The sequence below is a fragment of the Stegodyphus dumicola genome, chromosome 9, assembly GCF_044657685.1.
Source record: "Stegodyphus dumicola isolate Sdum_Otavi_A_Nest chromosome 9, ASM4465768v1".
Taxonomy (NCBI): Eukaryota; Metazoa; Arthropoda; class Arachnida; order Araneae; family Eresidae; genus Stegodyphus; species Stegodyphus dumicola.
Genome location: NC_140776.1, coordinates 144,454,439 through 144,472,733, shown reverse-complemented (window position 1 = coordinate 144,472,733; position 18,295 = coordinate 144,454,439). Strand labels below are relative to the sequence as shown.

Sequence of the window (18,295 nt, the reverse complement as noted above, 5' to 3'; positions counted from 1 at the left end):
TGTGCCGTTTAGGTGCCATTTTCAAAAATTTTCCGCTCCCTTCTTACTTAAAATCTATTCAACATATACCTGTACCCAAACTGATGGGATCTGTATCTGGCAGAATGCCAAGAAAAATGGATTCATGCTGAAGAGGAAATACGTCAGAGTTCATTATTGCAAGGCAGGTGGAGTCGTGTCCGCCTTCGAAAAAATTGCAGAAAAGGCAGGGGTGGGGAGAGGATGGGTCCTGGAAGATTCATCGATTCAAACTATGTACAATTATGATCATTATTCAAACTATGTACAGTGACCATAATAGGAAATATTTTATTTTTAATGCACCTAAACGCCGCACCTGCTGAAAATTTAAGTTTTAAACACGTAAATGCCGCGGCATTTCTTCTGAAAATTACGGTAACTTCAGATTTTTTAATTGTTTTTAACAGGATATCACTCCCAAAATAATAAAAATAATAATCCAATTTAGTTATTTACATTTATCCAATGAAATTAATTATAAAAACATGACATTTCATATCCATTCAACTATGAATTAATCAGAGTCACAAGGAACCACAGAGGTTCCTACAGTCAGTCAATTATTTGTTATGTGGTACAACTGCATAGCAAACATTGCATTAAATAGTAGCATACATAAATCTTAAAACAGTAAAAGTATAATACTAAAAGCATTAAAAAAACACTCATACTTTAAATCCACATAATAAAGAATAAATATTTTTTAAAAATTACATTAAGTTTTATTACACATTTTTCTATTGCTAGATGCTGTAATATTATTACACAATTTCTATCTGTAACTACAGCAACACTACTCTGTAATTTCTATCTATACTGTTCAAGTAAAATATTATTATATCCTCACACATCTACTATAAATGCACATCTACAGTAATGCATGTAGCTATGTAGTGGTTGTTTTTCTTTTATTTTGCTTATCACATAAACAAATACTTTACAAAATCTGAATTTTAAATGTATATCTTGAAGAAACATAAAATATTAATATATATATTGAAAGCCTCAACTTTCACAATAAAATTTATAATTATCCATTAGAATTTATTCTAAAACATTTTAAATATAATCATAAAAAATATGCAAAATGCATTGTTCTTTCTTACCAGGTAGACTATCAGCAGGGGCTGCAGGAGGAAAAAAATTTCGAAGAGCATGGCAACATTTGATACAAGCTTCAACATAAAAATCAGGAACAAAGGAAAAGAGTACACCAGTTTCAGATGCTTGACATAGTGTTCGAAGTAAGATTTGCAGCAACCAATAAACATCTGCTTGTCTGTCCTATGAAATAATAAGACAGATAGTGTTAAGGTGAAAAATGAAAATTAAATTATGCAATTATCATAAAAAAATCAAATTACCTTTCCAAAAGCAGATATGAGAAAAACAGATAACACAAATTAAATATTGATTTTAAAGATCAAACTAGGTTATAACACAATGCATGACAACTTCTAATTTTCCATGCCATAATTCTTATTATTCCATAGCAAATCAAACAATCTATTGTCTAAGAAAAATCTATTATTAATTACACCACTGATGTAAGTATTAATAAAAATTATCAGTTAGATAAGAAATTATATCAACTAGATGTATTATCAAAAATAAAGACAATAAATATTTAGCAACAGTGAAATTCCATTTAACTGGTACCCAGTAAACTGGCAATATCAAAATAATGGCACTTTTGGAAAGTCTACACTTTAATCTGAAATTTAGACTTATAAGATAAAGAAGTGTGTAAAAGGCTAACAATCAAAAGACATAAATGTCGAAAATATTTGTAAGAAAGATGATGAAGCGAAGGATAAAAGTTGACAGAACACAAAAATTACGTGGAAGGAAGCCATTGAAGAACAGCCGATTTTCATAAGATTTACAAAGAAATATTCATCTCTGTCTGCACACTGATATTATGAAGCTTCATTGCACAATACAGTGAATTTTTAAAACTATGGCAATAGTCTTGTAAGCAGACAAACATTTGAACCTATATTCCATCATCCTAAAACAGCTAACTTTCATGTGATAATAAATATGGTAATTAAAAAATATATCATGTTATGTGTTTTAATTTTAAATAATCTGCATGATTTTATAGATTATTTATTTAACTGTGGCCAATAGATCAAAACCACAAACTTTACATGCTGCAATTCCTACAGATTGCATCATAAAACATAAGCAATGAAGTTCTAAAAATATATATTAAATTACCAAGAAAAACCTCTATCTGGAATCAGCACAGTCTTGTTGCTGCCAATTAAAAGGGATTCTATTTACTATATATATAAATTTATATTAGTTTTATATCCCTCAGTTCCTTAAGCTGAAATAATAAACTTCTGTAAGACAAACTAGCCTTACAACAACGGAAATACCTCTGAAAGCTGGCAATGAACATTCCAGGCAAATATAAAATTTTCTATTATTAAGTTAATAACAGCTCTCAGAACTGGCAATTTTTCAGCCTTTATTTTTAAATTGATATCATTAGGATAATAATGTAATATGATATAAAGAGAAGACTAAATTCAATTCATCTGGCATTAGAAACATCAAGTAAATAAATAAATATAAATTCATTTATTTTGATGCTATAAATATCTAGAATGTTTCTAATGTCAAAATACAGAAATTAACACATTTAAATATGCTCAAATCAGCAGTGTACAATTTCATGCATCACATCTTCATCAGAATTAAAATTTTTAAAGACAACTTGCCCACCCCCCAAAAAATCCTTTATTTGATTTGTCACATATATCCTCCTTATGCACTTTGGCAAATGTGCAATAGAATCTATCTAAAACACATCATTCTGAAAATTAAATGAAAAATTATTTGCATATTTTCAGAAATAACATAAATTTACAACAAACATCAGTTTATATTTTGGAGGATATGCAATTTATTTTTAAATTATATGACTAATTTACTAATCAATAATGGCATATTTGTTTCCTGGCATTTCCGACTACCTAATACGGACACAAATTTTTGCTTCAGGTACTTTATATGCTTTGTCACTGAACTAAAAATATTTATTTCATGTTATGTTTTCATGCTGAAGTTACATGAAATTATCTACTCAATACAATACATGATAACATATTTAAAATATATTACAAGAGCATAGCAAAATGTCAGCTTGAAACTTAAAATAGCAACATTATAGACTCTTGTTTTTACAGTCTAGCAAAAAGGTCTATTCTTTATTTTTAAAACAACACAGTAGGTAAAAATATCCAAATAAAGGAAAATTCACTTATATTCTTTGAATGACAAAGTCATTTCCGAATAAAATTAAAATATATACCTTTACTTTCGACAGCAGTACAAATATTTCAGATTTCAATAATGAAAAAAAATGCCCTCAGAATAATCACAGCCATTCCACTTACAGCAAAAAGTTGTTAATTTTTTATATAAAATAAATTTGAAATCCACTACATCTGTCTAAGTGAACGAATAAATGACAAGTATATTATATAACTGTAGGCACATGGAAAATAGTATAAATACAGTTTTATAATGATTAAGAAATAAATATTTTCTGTGAATAAAGATCAAATTTAAATATTAAGACAAATTTCACTTACAGATGAGTATACAACAGATGAAATCCAAGCCTGGTGCCTTCCTTGTTCAATGAGTTCTTCAAGGAATACCTGTTTTGCCTGATTAAGCTCTTCTTCAACATCTCCTTTTTGAACTTTCAAACGCTTTTCTACTTCCTTTAAAGCATGGCGATATTCATGCATACTATCCCGAAGGGCACACATCTGTTCACAAAAGAATAAATAAATAAATGAAAGACTGAACAGAAAAATCTTGAAATAGTTACTTTAAACTGCAAAGATATACAATCATAAAATATACTGTACTAACAAATCTAGTAAGTCTACAGTCCAAAGAATGAAAAGCTAGATTGTACGGACTCATGGGCAGCATGAGGCTATAGCTAAGACATGTGTTGTTGTTGTAGGCCTAGAAATTTTACACTGTTGCATATTTTCCCCTCACTTCTCCTCAAGTAGTAATTGTGGACACCTGATGTACCAATAATAGTGATTATTTAGTACTATTTTCTTCCTTTTCATTGTTTATTTCCTTTCCCTTTTCATAATCAAAACAAGAAGTTAGACTTTAACAGCCATTATTTTAAAATGAAGAGAAGCCCCTTTCTTGGCATACATCCCTTATTAACAAATTTTTGAACCCCTGGACACTTGAAGTAGGAGATCAATATACTTATATTTTGCAAATACTCTCTGATAACAAAGCATGGTCCCATAAGTGGCTGTATTGGTCCACAACACTCCATTTCTAGCAAACATTTTTAGATTGTTCTTATTTATAGATAGATCCTGAATCTTCAGTTCCAAAACAATAAAAATATTGAGATGACTTAACTTCATCACATTAGTAGAATGAACACAAAATTATTGTCATAACATGGGCATTGATAATAATGAATCGGAGGTTCTTTATTTATTAGGCAATTTTGAACATATCCTTTTGTTTTAAATAAGATCAAAGCATGTCAAATTGTTTAAGAGGCTATCAAAATGAATTATTAAGAAGAAATACTTTTGTAGCTTATTTAGGAAAGGACGGACAGAAATGCACACATGAAAACAGTTTCATGACAAATATTTTCAAAATATGAGAGACAAAAATGAATGAAATATTTTCTAGCATAATAATAAATGTTTTTCAACTAATTTAAATTTTATAAGATATTAAGATAGGTTTACTGAAAAGAGGTTCAACTTAAAAAATATTACTTGGTAAGTTTAAAATAAAAATTTATTTTTCATTTTCAACAATCAATCAAATTCCACTTGATATAGATTTTCTATGTTTTCAATCACAATTACAGTCAAAAGTCGTTAATTCGGACACCCATAATCCGGAATGATCTATAATCCGGACCTCAAAGCTAAAATCTTTCTGCGCATGCGCCGCATTGACGCATGCGCATAGGCGCTTTACTCGTGCGCGCAAGACATTTACAACTGCGCATATGCATCTGCGCAAGTGCAGAATACGTTTTCGCGTGCGCGTTTAATGTATAATGGACGGTATAAGCTAAAATTATCTAATTATCTATTTCAGTTAATGTTGATAATTGCATTGTTCCTTAATCTTCAAATTGGATCCGGCTTATTATTTTTTGCAGACTGTAAGGGCAATTTTCTAAAAGTAAGCTTGAACTTTCAATTATGTCAAATAGAATTTCCGATGCTGGAGCTCCCAAAGGATCTAGAAAACGAAAGTATGTTTCGATGTCCATCAAACAAAAAACGAATTGCTACAAAAAATGGATAAAAGCATATCCTTTGTTTATCTAACCGTTCAGAAATCTGTTTATCAATTTCACACTGCTCTGCGCGGGGGGGGGGGGCACGTCACGATGCGACGCGCAATGAACTGGAAGTTGATTTGTCAACACTATCGTTATCTTCAGGGCAGATGTTTTTATTTTAGTCGGCTTATAATTCCTTACTAAATGTAGTATTTAATTTCGATGTACTCCGTCTTTGATATGATTTAAATCAAATTCCTCGTCATTATAAATATCACGAATACAAATCACATAGTTTTCTGATTGCAATTTTCTAATTTCGGCTATGCGTAAGGTATGCTTTACGCATCCGCGCGTTAAAAGAAATGTTTAATAAAGTAAACAAATAAATATTAGGCTTCTTTTTTGGTAAATTTGGATACCCTTTAGATCATAATTGCTCATTATTTTATAAATTACGGTTTCAGATTTTTAATTTTATAATTTCTGCATGCCATCTTACCAGATTTAAACTGATGATCTATAATGCGGAAAAATCGATAATCCGGAATCGCCGAAGTCCCGACGAGTCCGGATTAAAGACTTTTGACTGTATTTATTTTAAAATTGTTAATAACACAATGAGCATTGTATTTATAGAAAAATTCTATCTCAGATTTTGCATTTGTTTCCACATTATTCATAAACTTAATTTCCTAATTGTTCAGAATTTTGATGAAACCAAAGACCATGGATACAGTTTTAAAAAAATGTTTAACAGACATCAGTATAAAATAATGTTTTTAAAAATGTCTGCAAAAAATTTTTAGGCAAAGTCAAGTAAGAAAGCAATCCAATTTCTTTGCATTCATTAAAAATTGCTATTATGTTTTACAGACTGATAAGTTGAACTGTTAAAAAAAATCTGATAAAAAGAGATGGAGATATTTTATAAATATTATACCTTCTCCAGCTGACGATGGGCAGCAATATGATACAGACGAACAATTCCATCAAGAAGTTCAATTAAAGTTCCAAAATTATCTTTATCACCAGCATGCCTTAAATGCTGAGACTTTGATTTCTCAGACTTAAGTAATTTCCCTAGAAAAAATATAAAATACAAGAGAAAAAATAAACCTAACAGACTATATATGTCACTATAATGTGAGGAACATGATGTTCATTATACAAATAAAAATACTTTCCTACCATCACATCCTAAAAAAAGAAAAAAATAATATGGCTAAAATTTTTCTGTACACATACCTAGAAATTTCTTCATAACCAATATAAAATTGTGTAATATTTCTACAATTACACCCTAAAATGAAGGATGAATAACCAGCTTTACTAAATCACTAATTAATGATATTTTATGGCAAATTTTAAATTTTAATAAAACAAATTTTAAAAAATTAAAAAAAAATAGCAAAGCCATGTTTAAAAAGCAAACTGTAACAGAACTAACAGTCACAACTTTAAGGGGTGGTACAAAATGGGGAAAAAAACAATATTCGTAATACAGCATATGGTGAAATGTGAACATGGAAACACAAAAAACATTGAGAAATATGCATATGTATATATATATATATATATATATATGCATATATTAAGTTAAAAATATGCATATATTAAGGTTAAGGTAAAAACATGCATATATATATATACGTTAAAAACTATGTAAATCCAAATTCTAACTTTTAACTTTCAATAGTCCATTTATGTCTCCATTTTAATTTGGTTTCTTCCTTTTTCTATTTTAAAAACAGTAACTACTGACATTAACCTTCCATCACGCGCATCATGTATAAAGTTTACAACAAATTCGTTTTCAATGCCCATTTTTCGCATATCGCAGCTGTTACATCTGAAAGTCATTTTTTTCTTTGCAAACCTTCCCCACATCACGGAATGTACCAACAGAAAGTCATATGACTTCCTGTTGGTACATTATTACAAACATTTTTGTTTTATACTGATGTCTGTTAAACATTTTTTAACTAGGCTTTTGCGCTACATGGCAGCTTCGTAAAAGTTACAACAAGCGTGTGTTTGTGAGTGAAAATATTAATCTTGAATATTTTGTAAAATTGATTGATGTGTATTATTTTAATTTGTATAAATTTGACTATATAATTTTTAATATCGGCTTTCATGATAAAAAGTATGTGCAACCAACTGATTTTGCTCGCATTTTTTAAGAATTATCTGATGAAGAAAAAGAAGATAAGGAAAGCATTCGGATGTGAGAACAATAGTGATTTGAGTGAGGAAAATATAGAGATAAATAATATCAGCAATGAATGCGAACGAATTTCAGATGACAATGATAATAATGATTTAGAAAAAAAGGAATGATGATGATATGGTCAAGGTTGGTATGGATAAATCTTCTAAGTAGCGAAACTAGAAGTATGCAAACTGCTCAAGGACGAAAAAGATAAATATTGTGAAAGTGTTATCTAGCCTAAAACACCATGCCAAGGATACAGAGGATGAAATAGGATCATTTTTGAAACGAATTGCTATAAATATGCTTGATGAAATTTTGGAATATACAAATATATATATAAGTTTGCTAAAAGGCAAATACTCAAGAGACAGAGAGTGCACTGTTACTTCAAGAGTGGAAATAATGGTATACTTTGAATTGTTATATATGATAGGAATAAAAAAAGGACACCATGGTAAAGAGTTGTTTTCAAGTGATGCCACTGGAAACGAAATAACAAGAGCTGTGATGAGTTACAAGAGATTTTTATTTTTCCAAGTTGTCTTTGATTCGATGATAAATCAACAAGGCAGGACAGATGTAAAATGGAAAAATTGGCAGCTATCCAGAATATCTTTGAATCATTTCGAAAAAATTGTAATGATTGCTACACTTTGGGCGAATTCGTCACTATTCATAAGATGCTGCATGTCTTTTGAGGTTGCTGTCAATGGATTCAGTACCTGCCTAACATTCAGTACTGCCATTGAAGTATGGGATAAAATTGTATGCTTTGTGCGATTCAAAAACATTTTATACATCTGGCCTCGAAATTTATTGTGGAGCACAACCTGCTGGTTGTTACACTGTTTCAAACAGTCCTATGGATGTTGTGAATAGGTTGGTCTCTCCACTTAAAAACTAAAGTAGAAATATTACAACAGATAATTACTACACAAGCATCCCACTTGCAAATTATTTACTGCAAAAGAAACTGACTCTTGTTGGAATATTGAAAAAAATAAGAGGGAGGTGCTACAGGAATTTTTGCCAAATAAGAGACGGGTGGTGCGAAAAGCAGTACAGTCAAAAGTCTTTAATACGGACGTCCATAATCCAGAATGATCTATAATCCGGACCTCAAAGCTACAAACTTTCTGCATGTGCACAATATGTTTACACATGCCCGTTTAATGTATAACAGATGGTATAAGCTAAGCTAAAATGATCTAGTTCAGTTAATGTTGCAGATTGCGTTGTTCCTTAATCTTCGAATTGGATCCGGCTTATTATTTTTTACAGGCTGTTAGAGCAATTTTATAAAAGTAAGCTTGAACTTTCAATTATGTCAAAAAGAATTTCCGATTCTGGAGCTGCCAAAGGATCTACAAAGCGAAAGCATGTTTCAATGTCCATCAAACAAAAAGTGGAATTGCTTCAAAAAATGGTTAAAGGCATATCCTTTGTTTCTCTAACCATTCTGAAATCTATTTATCAATTTCATGCTGCTCTGCAGGGGGGGAAATGTCGCGGCGCACAATGAACTGGAAGTTTATCTGTCAGCACTATCCTTACCTTCAGGGCAGATGCTTTTATTTTAATCGGCTTACAATTCCTTACTAAATGTAGTATTTCATCTCGATGTACTCCGTCTTTGATATGATTTAAACAAAATTCCTCATCATTATAAATATCACGAATACACATCAAATAGTTTCCTAGTTGCAATTTACTAATTTCGACTATGCGTAATGTATGCTTTACGCATGCGCAAGTTGAAAGAAATGTTTAATAAAGTAAGCAAATAAACATTAAGCTTTTTTTTGTAAAATTTGATACCCTTTAGATCATAATTGTTCTTTATTTCATAAATTACAGTTTCATATTTTTAATTTCTTAATTTCTGCATGCCATCTTACCAGATTTAAATTGATGATCTATAATCCGGAAATGGGGTTATCATGAGCCAAAATCATGAAAATTAAGACCATGTAAGTTATAAAAAATTCTTTTCATAAGCAGATTAAAGTTCAAATTTTTTTTAATCATCAGAGGCAAAAATTTAGCTGATGAATGAATGCAGTATGAGTGTATATCTACTTCACTATCACATATGAAAAAGACTCTGTGATAATGTGGATTGCTTTGGAGGCAATGGATGCTGGTATTTTGAAATAAATGGCATGCTGACCTGTAAAACTCTGCAGCTGTAAGCTATACGATCTAGGAAGAGTCTGAATATTTGTGGTTTAATAAATACAATAACAAATTTTCATATTCGAAACTGATATAGCATAAATGACTCAAATAATGTGGCATAATATGCAACATAAATAATGACATAATATTAGTTGTCATACATTATAAAGATAATAAACCTTGTCAACAAAATTCCTTAGGTGACCTAAATTTTCACAGCTATTATGATTTATTATAACTGCATTGTCTTTTTATTACCTAGAGATAATTTTTGAATAAATAAATAAATAAAACAAGAGAAAAGAAAGTTGTGTATTGTAAAGAAATGCAGTATGTTCCTAAACTTATGGTAGCGAGTGTGTATATATTTTCTGGAAGACTATGAGTAAAAATAATTTTCTAATAAATAATTTTAATAATAAACATTAAGATTAACTAGAAAAAAAAGAGAGAGATTCAGAGAATTCTGGCATAATGGTTACTTCAGAGACTGGACTAAATACCACTGAGCTCTTAGAGAATGATAATTATCACAAAATCTAGAACTTATATTTTGAAACAGCTAAGGAAGTCTCTAATTAACAGTTAGAAACAAATTACACTAGAACACATTAAAAAACTACTTGATAAAATATTTAGAGTATGCACAACTTTGACAAAAATTTGTGGATATTTTGAAGAATCAAAAATTAATAGTAATTTTTATAACCTTGCTTTGATATATCATTATCTTTAAATACATTAATGAAATTTCTGTTATAAAATATTTAAAAATTTTTATTGGCTGCCAAGTATTTTCAAAATTACAGGTGGTCACGTTTTTGTGAACTTCTGACAGAACTATCAGAAACAATACTAAAGTTAAATACCATAAAATGAAACATCATACCTAAGGCTACTGGATCATTTTCAGTGCTTGCTTTCTGTTTACTAATTTCATTCACAACCACATCTTGATATACTCTTAAAAGATGTGACTGAAGGCCACCAATACGTTGAACTTCCAAATAAGGAATAGAATTATCATAAAATGCGTTACATGGAACGCTAAGTCCTGCAAACACAGAAATGTCAATGTTATCACAAAAACAAATAATAAAATAATAAATCAAAGTTTATAAAATATAACCACTAACTTTGTTTTTGAGCTTATTTGGTACCTGACAGTATTCGCAACAAATGTTATACAGTTTTGCAAGACTAAAAGTTAATAAAAAAAAATTTATGACAGAACGTTTGCAAAATTTTATGACACTTAGCATAGCACTTTAAAGCTATAAAAGATGATCGCCATTTCAGCTCAAAATTTCAGTATATAAATTTTAAAACAGTTACGATCTATGAACACCATCTATTGGTTAGAGTTCGTACCACAAATGTTTAACGTTTAACATAGAATTTCTTGAATTCTAATATTGTTTACTCCACCATTTAAAATAAAAAAAAAAATAAGAAAGTTGAAGATGTAGGCAATGTTTATGTGCAATGGTTACGAACTAAAAATTAATAACTTATTTTTCCAAACCAGCTTTCCTGTCCAATCTCATAAAAATACATTTTCATGTCTGTTTAGAATAGGGGTTCTCAACTTAAAGTTCTACCCTGGGGTGATATCACAGTTCCAGAAGGGAGATGGTTAGCCTTTTATTTAACTGTTAACATGGTTTGTACACATTTCTGCACATGGAAATTAAGTACGTCTAAGGACTTTTAAGGACTCTTAATGAAAAAAATTAAGGACCCATAAGCAAATGGGAACAGAATAAATTCAATTAAAAATATTATCTATGTTGAAGTTAACTTTTGTAATACCATCCTACAAATAAAATAGAACCATAAGTAAAATGCGTTATTATTAAACATAATTAACATAATTATTAAGTTTGAGAATAAAATAAACTTTATGAAATTTATCAAGAAGCATTAAATATTTTAAACTCATAATAATTGGACATATTTGAAAGAAGATAAGAGACATTTTATTTAGGTTTTACTAACAGCTAGCTTTATCTTGATTTTTTAATGTCTCATTTTGTCCCATACTTGCAGTCTAGGGGTCTAGGGGTTAAGTAGATTTTATGTCAAGGCGGCATAGGTTAAAATTACAATCAGCATGATTCAAAACAAAAGACTGGCTGTTGTTGCCACGTCTGCTTGCCTAGAGAGAGACCTGCTGATCAGAACAAACCTTAAAGGCCTGGTATAAGCATGGTTCGCAAATTTTGAAAGTTAGCTGGGCTCCGTCTGATGCAGTTATGTCATAGCTTCTTGTAGAGTTCCAGGGTTGTAACTCAATTAACCCTCTCACTGCGTTCTTTTTTTTTTTTTTTTTTTCAAAATAGGTTCAAAAATTGCGTATTTTTTTATTACATATTTCAAATCTACATATATTTTAGAGTTAAAATTTAGAGTTATTATATTATTATTAATTAAAATTTAGAGTATTTAGAGTTAAATTTTAGAGTTAAAATATACAAAAAAAAAAATTTTGTTTTTTTCAATATAGAATTAGATTATAGAAAAATGTTGTTGGGATACTGAAATTGAAGAATAATGATATAAAAGGAAAATTTTGAAAATTAATATTGGTTAAATTATGATTTTATAAAATACAAAGGTAAAACATGTATACTAATGAAAATATTTGCATAATGTAATATTTTGCACGACTGTCAAACGTTTTCAATAGAAACTGAATTTTCAGATTCATCACTATCTGCAGAGGAATCCGAGAAGTTTTCATCAGTTTTGTTATAAATATCTTCAATATACTTGAAATCAGAGTCAGAACTACTACCAGTGTCAGAAATATCATCAGGAGTATAGATAATTACATTGCTTTCAAAACGCTTCCTGACAGACATCTTTGAGCTCTGAAAAGTGCATGCAAAATGCTACATTTTGTATTCTTGTACATTTGTCAGAAATGTGGACAACTAATGCCATCAGTTAGCCCACATGTAAATAAACAATTAAATATCACAGAAAAGCCGAAAGGAAACCTTGAATGGGGAAAGAGCGGGTTGCACATTTAAATAGATGGCAAAAATTCATCCCCGCGGAAATTGAGGGTTGCGCAAATTTTGCTACTTCTAAGTTGCCCGTGGAAATAGCGGGATGCGCAGCGAGAGGGTTAATATACTTTAAAAAAAAAGGTACTAATAATCTACTAAAGCACCAGAGGTGATAAGTTGTTTTGCATTATTTTAAATCTCACTAGATGTGAAAAATAGGTTTTACATGAATTTTTACATTTTTGTGTTTTATCTTAGTGGCCACGATAAGGGATAACTCACTTTAAAATGCAGAGATAATTTTTAATGGTGACCAGTTAGTTATAATTAATTAAATTAGGTATAAGATAACCTTAGTCATTGTGGATTTACATGGGCACTATTAAATTTTATTTATTTTTTAACAATATTTGTTAAAAAAAAAAGCCCTATTAAAATCCCAATCTAATAAAATTTTACAGTTTAAAATACATGTAATTTATGACATTGATTCTGAAAAGATATTAGGATAATTACACATTAAAAGCTACAAAATATTTATGCGTCTTTTTAATTTGAAGCCTTTCCAGATATTTTGGCTAATTTATATAAATTTCCTTCTCTTTAAGAAACTTTTCTAACAGTTAGAACTTTGCCTCAATAAGCAAGACAGTGTTCTCACTAGTTTCTGCATGTTTTATCTCCTAACCTGTCAACCTTTCCAAAATGTACCTATGAGGGTTTAGACAGATATGAAGCAAATTATCGCTATGTCTGAAAGTAACTACGAAATCAGACAAAGGTTTAAATAAGCTTCTTATTTAAAAAGAACTTAAAACATAAAGGCATGTTCTTATGCTAACAAAATCAGTTACAGCTTCTGGTGATGTAATTAAACAAGAAGAATCAAATTCAAACTAAAAATATGGACTAGTGATCACAGACTATACAATTTCATTTTAAGCGGGCTCAGTAACTACATCGTCATAACAAATTCAAATGTCAGCAGCGGTAATGTAAAGACGAATAATTACAAATTATCAGAGCTGGCAGGAGCTAATGCAGGGAGCAAGTAGAAGTCAGAAACGCTCTCTTGTCTTACACTCCAAAAACTTCAGTTTAAAAACGATCTAAGTGACTTGCATTCTGGTGAGATAATAGAAATGGGAAATTATAGTAAAGGCTGAAATTGTAAACAACTAGGTAATTTACATAATAATATCTGTACATATCTTTGAAGAATAATTTCCCTTTCTCTTAATGTATTCAGTTTCTTTCTTCCACGTTTCCTTTTCCTTTTAGAATTTTCACATTTAATTAAAGATTTCTGTTATTCTAAAAATGCTAAATGCATTTAGAATGCATAGAGAAAACTGCTAATTTTATTTTTATAGTAATATGAACATTCAGAAGAAATATATATATGGTAAGATCCAGTTACAGAGATGATTAAGTCAATATCTTTGCTACAGGTCATCCATAGTATAAACAAAGCATGGGAATCAGTCTTTCAAAACACAGCTAAAAAGCATTTTAATAACTGTGGCTAAGAGGAACTAAACGTTATAGCAAATGTTTTGTAAATCAGTAAGGAGTGTTATGAAGATTCACTTTTAGAATATGTTAGGACTAACAATAATGATGGTGTTGGTGTATTTAATTATGGCAAAGCACACTAGGGCTATCTATCTGCCTAAGAGGAGGGATGCCTTTCGTGGAGGACTTTCTAAGGGAAACATGCTCGTATACACGTTACACATGGGGAAAACCACGAAAACGCCCATGCAGCCAGCCCGTTTGGGGGATTCGAACCTCGGACTACCAGTGTTCAGCGTCTTTACCGCTCGGCCGCTGGTGGGCTCTAACAATAATGATGAGATAGGATATGAAAAAAAAACTGCAGAAACTGAAATTGAGAGTGACAGTAAAATTATATGGAAGAAAGTGATGACATGAGAACCTCAAACAAAACTACAAAAGCATTGCAGCACTACAAACAAAAATGTTCAACTGCAAAGTCTAAGAAAATCTCTTGAACTAAAAGATCAGAAAAACTACCATCTTTTTTATGAACTTAAGAATGCAAGTGAAAAACTGTTGAACAACACAAGTTAACGCAAAAGTTTAAAATCTCATCCGGTAAGTAATTATAGAGATACTTTTATATTAAAAAAAAAAAAAAAAAAAACTTATTTCCAAACTGTGTAAAACTAATTTCAACATTAATTTTTACTTATTATTTTAGGTATTAATTATTAGATTAGTTATTCGTTATTATCTTACTAGATAAATGTAAAGCTGATATTATAATTTGTAATGCACAAAGTACCATCTATTAAACTAAGCCACCTAATATGTTTGGAACAGAAGTGATTTTAATAAGTGGCCAGTTACTGATAATAAAAATGTTACAAATATCTATTTTTTTTTTTTCATTTTAAATATGTTATCATTCACATACAGAAAGATCAGAATGATAGTAATGAATATATTTCAATGCAAATCAACAATATGAAATGAAATTGAGAGACATTTTTTTTTTTTTTTTTAAAGCTGGGGGCAGCTTTTTTTAACTCCATTTTTTTTCAATCAAAGAATATTTGTTTTAACTAAGCAAATAAAAGCAATCTAATAAAATTTTATCAAATCTAAATGTTAAATTTAATTAAATTTAAAAAATAATATACTAAATGATTATCTTGCCATTTAAATCAATGCCAGATGCTGACACACATATACGAAGAAGTGAAATCAAACGATGGAAAAAAGCTAAAGCTACAGGTAGTGGACATAAATGGACAACTGGAACCTGAAATATAAAATTATAAAGCATGAAAAAATTACAAGAATTAAAAATCAGAGAATATGTATGACAAATGATTTACAGATATATTATATATTTACCCGAGCTCCTCCAGAATTTTCTTTCAGAAATTCTCTTAATTTCAACAAAAAAATGCAGCGACTGCACTGTCCCTGTAATCACAATAGCACTGTAGAAAACTCAATGCAAACAATTACAAGTAATGAACTATTATTAAAAAAAACATACTGTTCAGAATATTTAAAATTTTCCACACATACAGAAATTGTTAATTTCTAAAATATAATATGTGTAATATCATTATCCATTTTTATTTTCCAAACTGAATATGGAATGGTTATCAGAAAACAATTAATTTTTTTTTTTTTTCATATCAAAATAATTCCTGCAATGCAAAAATAATTGCTGACTCTAATACCATGCTGCAGAAGCTTACAAAAGTTGTTACAATGATTGTTACAAAATAAAACATTTAAAAAACTAGAAAAAAGCTAGAAAACATCCTTCTCTCAATGCAATGGCAAAATGATACATATATAAATATATTGCGGGCAGATGGGAAAGTAGTTAGTGACTCTGACTGTTATAATGAAGGGGTTGGGTTCGAATCTCAGAGAAGGCATGGATGGATGTAAATTGTCTGTCCCTTCATAGGAGGAAACGGTGGCCCATCTATTAGATGCTTTCATAAAAAATTGACCACTGCTTTTGGCCTTAGTAGTAGCCAAAGCCTATAATGGCTAGTGCCCGCACTAGGAATATATATATATAATTTAAGAATAACAAACTAAAAAAGACCTGTGTGGTAAAAAATTTTGCGCATTGAGCTACAAAGTTAGAAAACAAGGTAAAAAAGAAAATTCTTCATGCCATTCCTTTAAAGCAAATGTGACACTGTGGTTCCCGTGAATAATTTTTAACACTAAGTTAAAATAAATTGCAATTAAAAGTTAAAATACAAGATAAATGAAATTATGACAAGAAAACGACAAATAAAAAGTGAATGTAAAACTCAGATCAAATTTAAATGTTAAAAAATGTGGATTAAAGTTTAAACAATCCTAAAACATTTAAACATACACACAAAAGTGATATAAGACACAAGCAAAAATACAATGAAGCGGTAAATGGTAAATTAGCCTAAATTGAATCTCATTACGGACTCTTCAGGGGAACTGCACAATGATCAAATTCAGCTAATTCCATATCGCATTTCGTCAAAATAGAAGAATTGAGACTGAACACAAAATAGCTTCTGACTATTAAACCGACAAACTAAGACTTAAGTTTCAATTTCTTTGCTTCATTTCCCGACACGTCCGCTTAAAAGTAAATGAGAAACACATTAATGGTGTAAGAAAAAAACTATACAGACTAGACTAGTTAGGCAAATGTACAGAATAAAATAGCAAATTGCTTTAGTCAATAATACAAGATTTTTAGGGAGGACCTACTAGCTTAAAGCGTTAAAACTTAGTAAAAGAAGGAAAAAACTTTTAAAATTTTAAACTAAAAGTGCATCAAATTGGGTCTTGCTATGACCAAAATTAAAACAAGGGAAAGAAAAAATCTTAAACAAAGCTAAATCTGCGACTTCTTCTGTGAAAAGCTATGAGCTAAAATTGTCACTTGCCTCCAAAAAAGATAAAAATTTAGCTTACCAATAAGGTGAGATGACGTAAAAGGGAAAGAAACGTCATGAAGCTATGGCCAATGAAACGTAACAGACAGTTGGCACCACCTAACTCAAAAAGGGGGGGTTAAGCGGTCGAAGATAGTAGAAATTTTTTTGAAAATGGCCTCTTGCTCGAAGTAAATACTAGAAAGTTGAGAGGAGGTGAATTCAAAATGGCTAATTCCAAAAAATGGTAAAAATTTTGGCCAGAAAGCAGTAGAAATTTGAAAAATTCAGTAATTTGTTAATTAAAGTCATAATTCTTCAAGCTAGAGGGCTTCAAGCTACACGAAATGAAAATGGCCCTTAAAAATCAATAAAAGGATAGGATTGGCCAGATAAAGCTTAAGTTTCTTATTCAAGAATTTGAAGTACTGAGCCAAACGTAGAGTGTAAAATTGAAGTTGTGAGAGGAATTAACTTTACATTTTTACATTAGATCATTTGAATTAGCTATCCATTAATCACCTTCCCTATGGGATTTAAGTAAAACATTTCATTTTCTAACTCAAATAACGTAAAAAACAGGTAAATGCCAGCTTTTTTTAATGATTTTTAATGACTGTATTTGGAATAAGATTGCTTTGTAAGATTTTAACAAAGTAGAGTACTTCTTCTTGGAGGTGTTTTGTATTATTACATATTCTTTTAATTCTAAGAAGTTGTGCATTAATTGTACTGATAATGACTCTTCTAGAAATATTAGAATTCCAGTTAGTTAATTTAAGTGTAGGAAAGTTGAAATCTCTGCGTTTGTCTAAGATTTTTAAAAGATTGTGATCCAGAATATGTAAATCAAGGAAAACTACTTTATTTTGAACTGTATTAGTAGTATTAAACTTGAGGCAAGTCGGGTAAATACTAGCTCGCAATAACATCATCTATATAACAAAATATGTGTTGGAAATATTTTTTATCTTCTATTTTAAGTGAATGTACAAATTTAAATTCTTGGGTAAAAAGGAACAGTTCACAGATTGTGGTTGAAAAGTTACCAGCCATAAGTATACCTGGTACTTGTTTAAAGATGTTGTTATTAAATTGAATATAATTGTTAAAAATTACACTT

At 29.9% G+C, this 18,295-nt stretch overlaps 1 protein-coding gene across 1 annotated transcript in view; it reads right to left on the bottom strand.

Annotated features, from left to right (window-relative positions):
* Kpc1 (Kip1 ubiquitination-promoting complex subunit 1) overlaps positions 1 to 18,295 on the bottom strand; it is a 150,790-nt gene that overhangs the window by 62,049 nt on the left and 70,446 nt on the right. Inside the window, exons 16-21 of the mRNA XM_035366178.2 lie at positions 15,632 to 15,703; positions 15,431 to 15,536; positions 10,624 to 10,788; positions 6,282 to 6,421; positions 3,630 to 3,812; positions 1,128 to 1,305 (exon numbers count right to left, since the gene is read on the bottom strand). Coding sequence (XP_035222069.1) covers positions 1,128 to 1,305; positions 3,630 to 3,812; positions 6,282 to 6,421; positions 10,624 to 10,788; positions 15,431 to 15,536; positions 15,632 to 15,703 — 844 coding nt within the window. The remainder of the gene's footprint in view (positions 1 to 1,127; positions 1,306 to 3,629; positions 3,813 to 6,281; positions 6,422 to 10,623; positions 10,789 to 15,430; positions 15,537 to 15,631; positions 15,704 to 18,295) is intronic.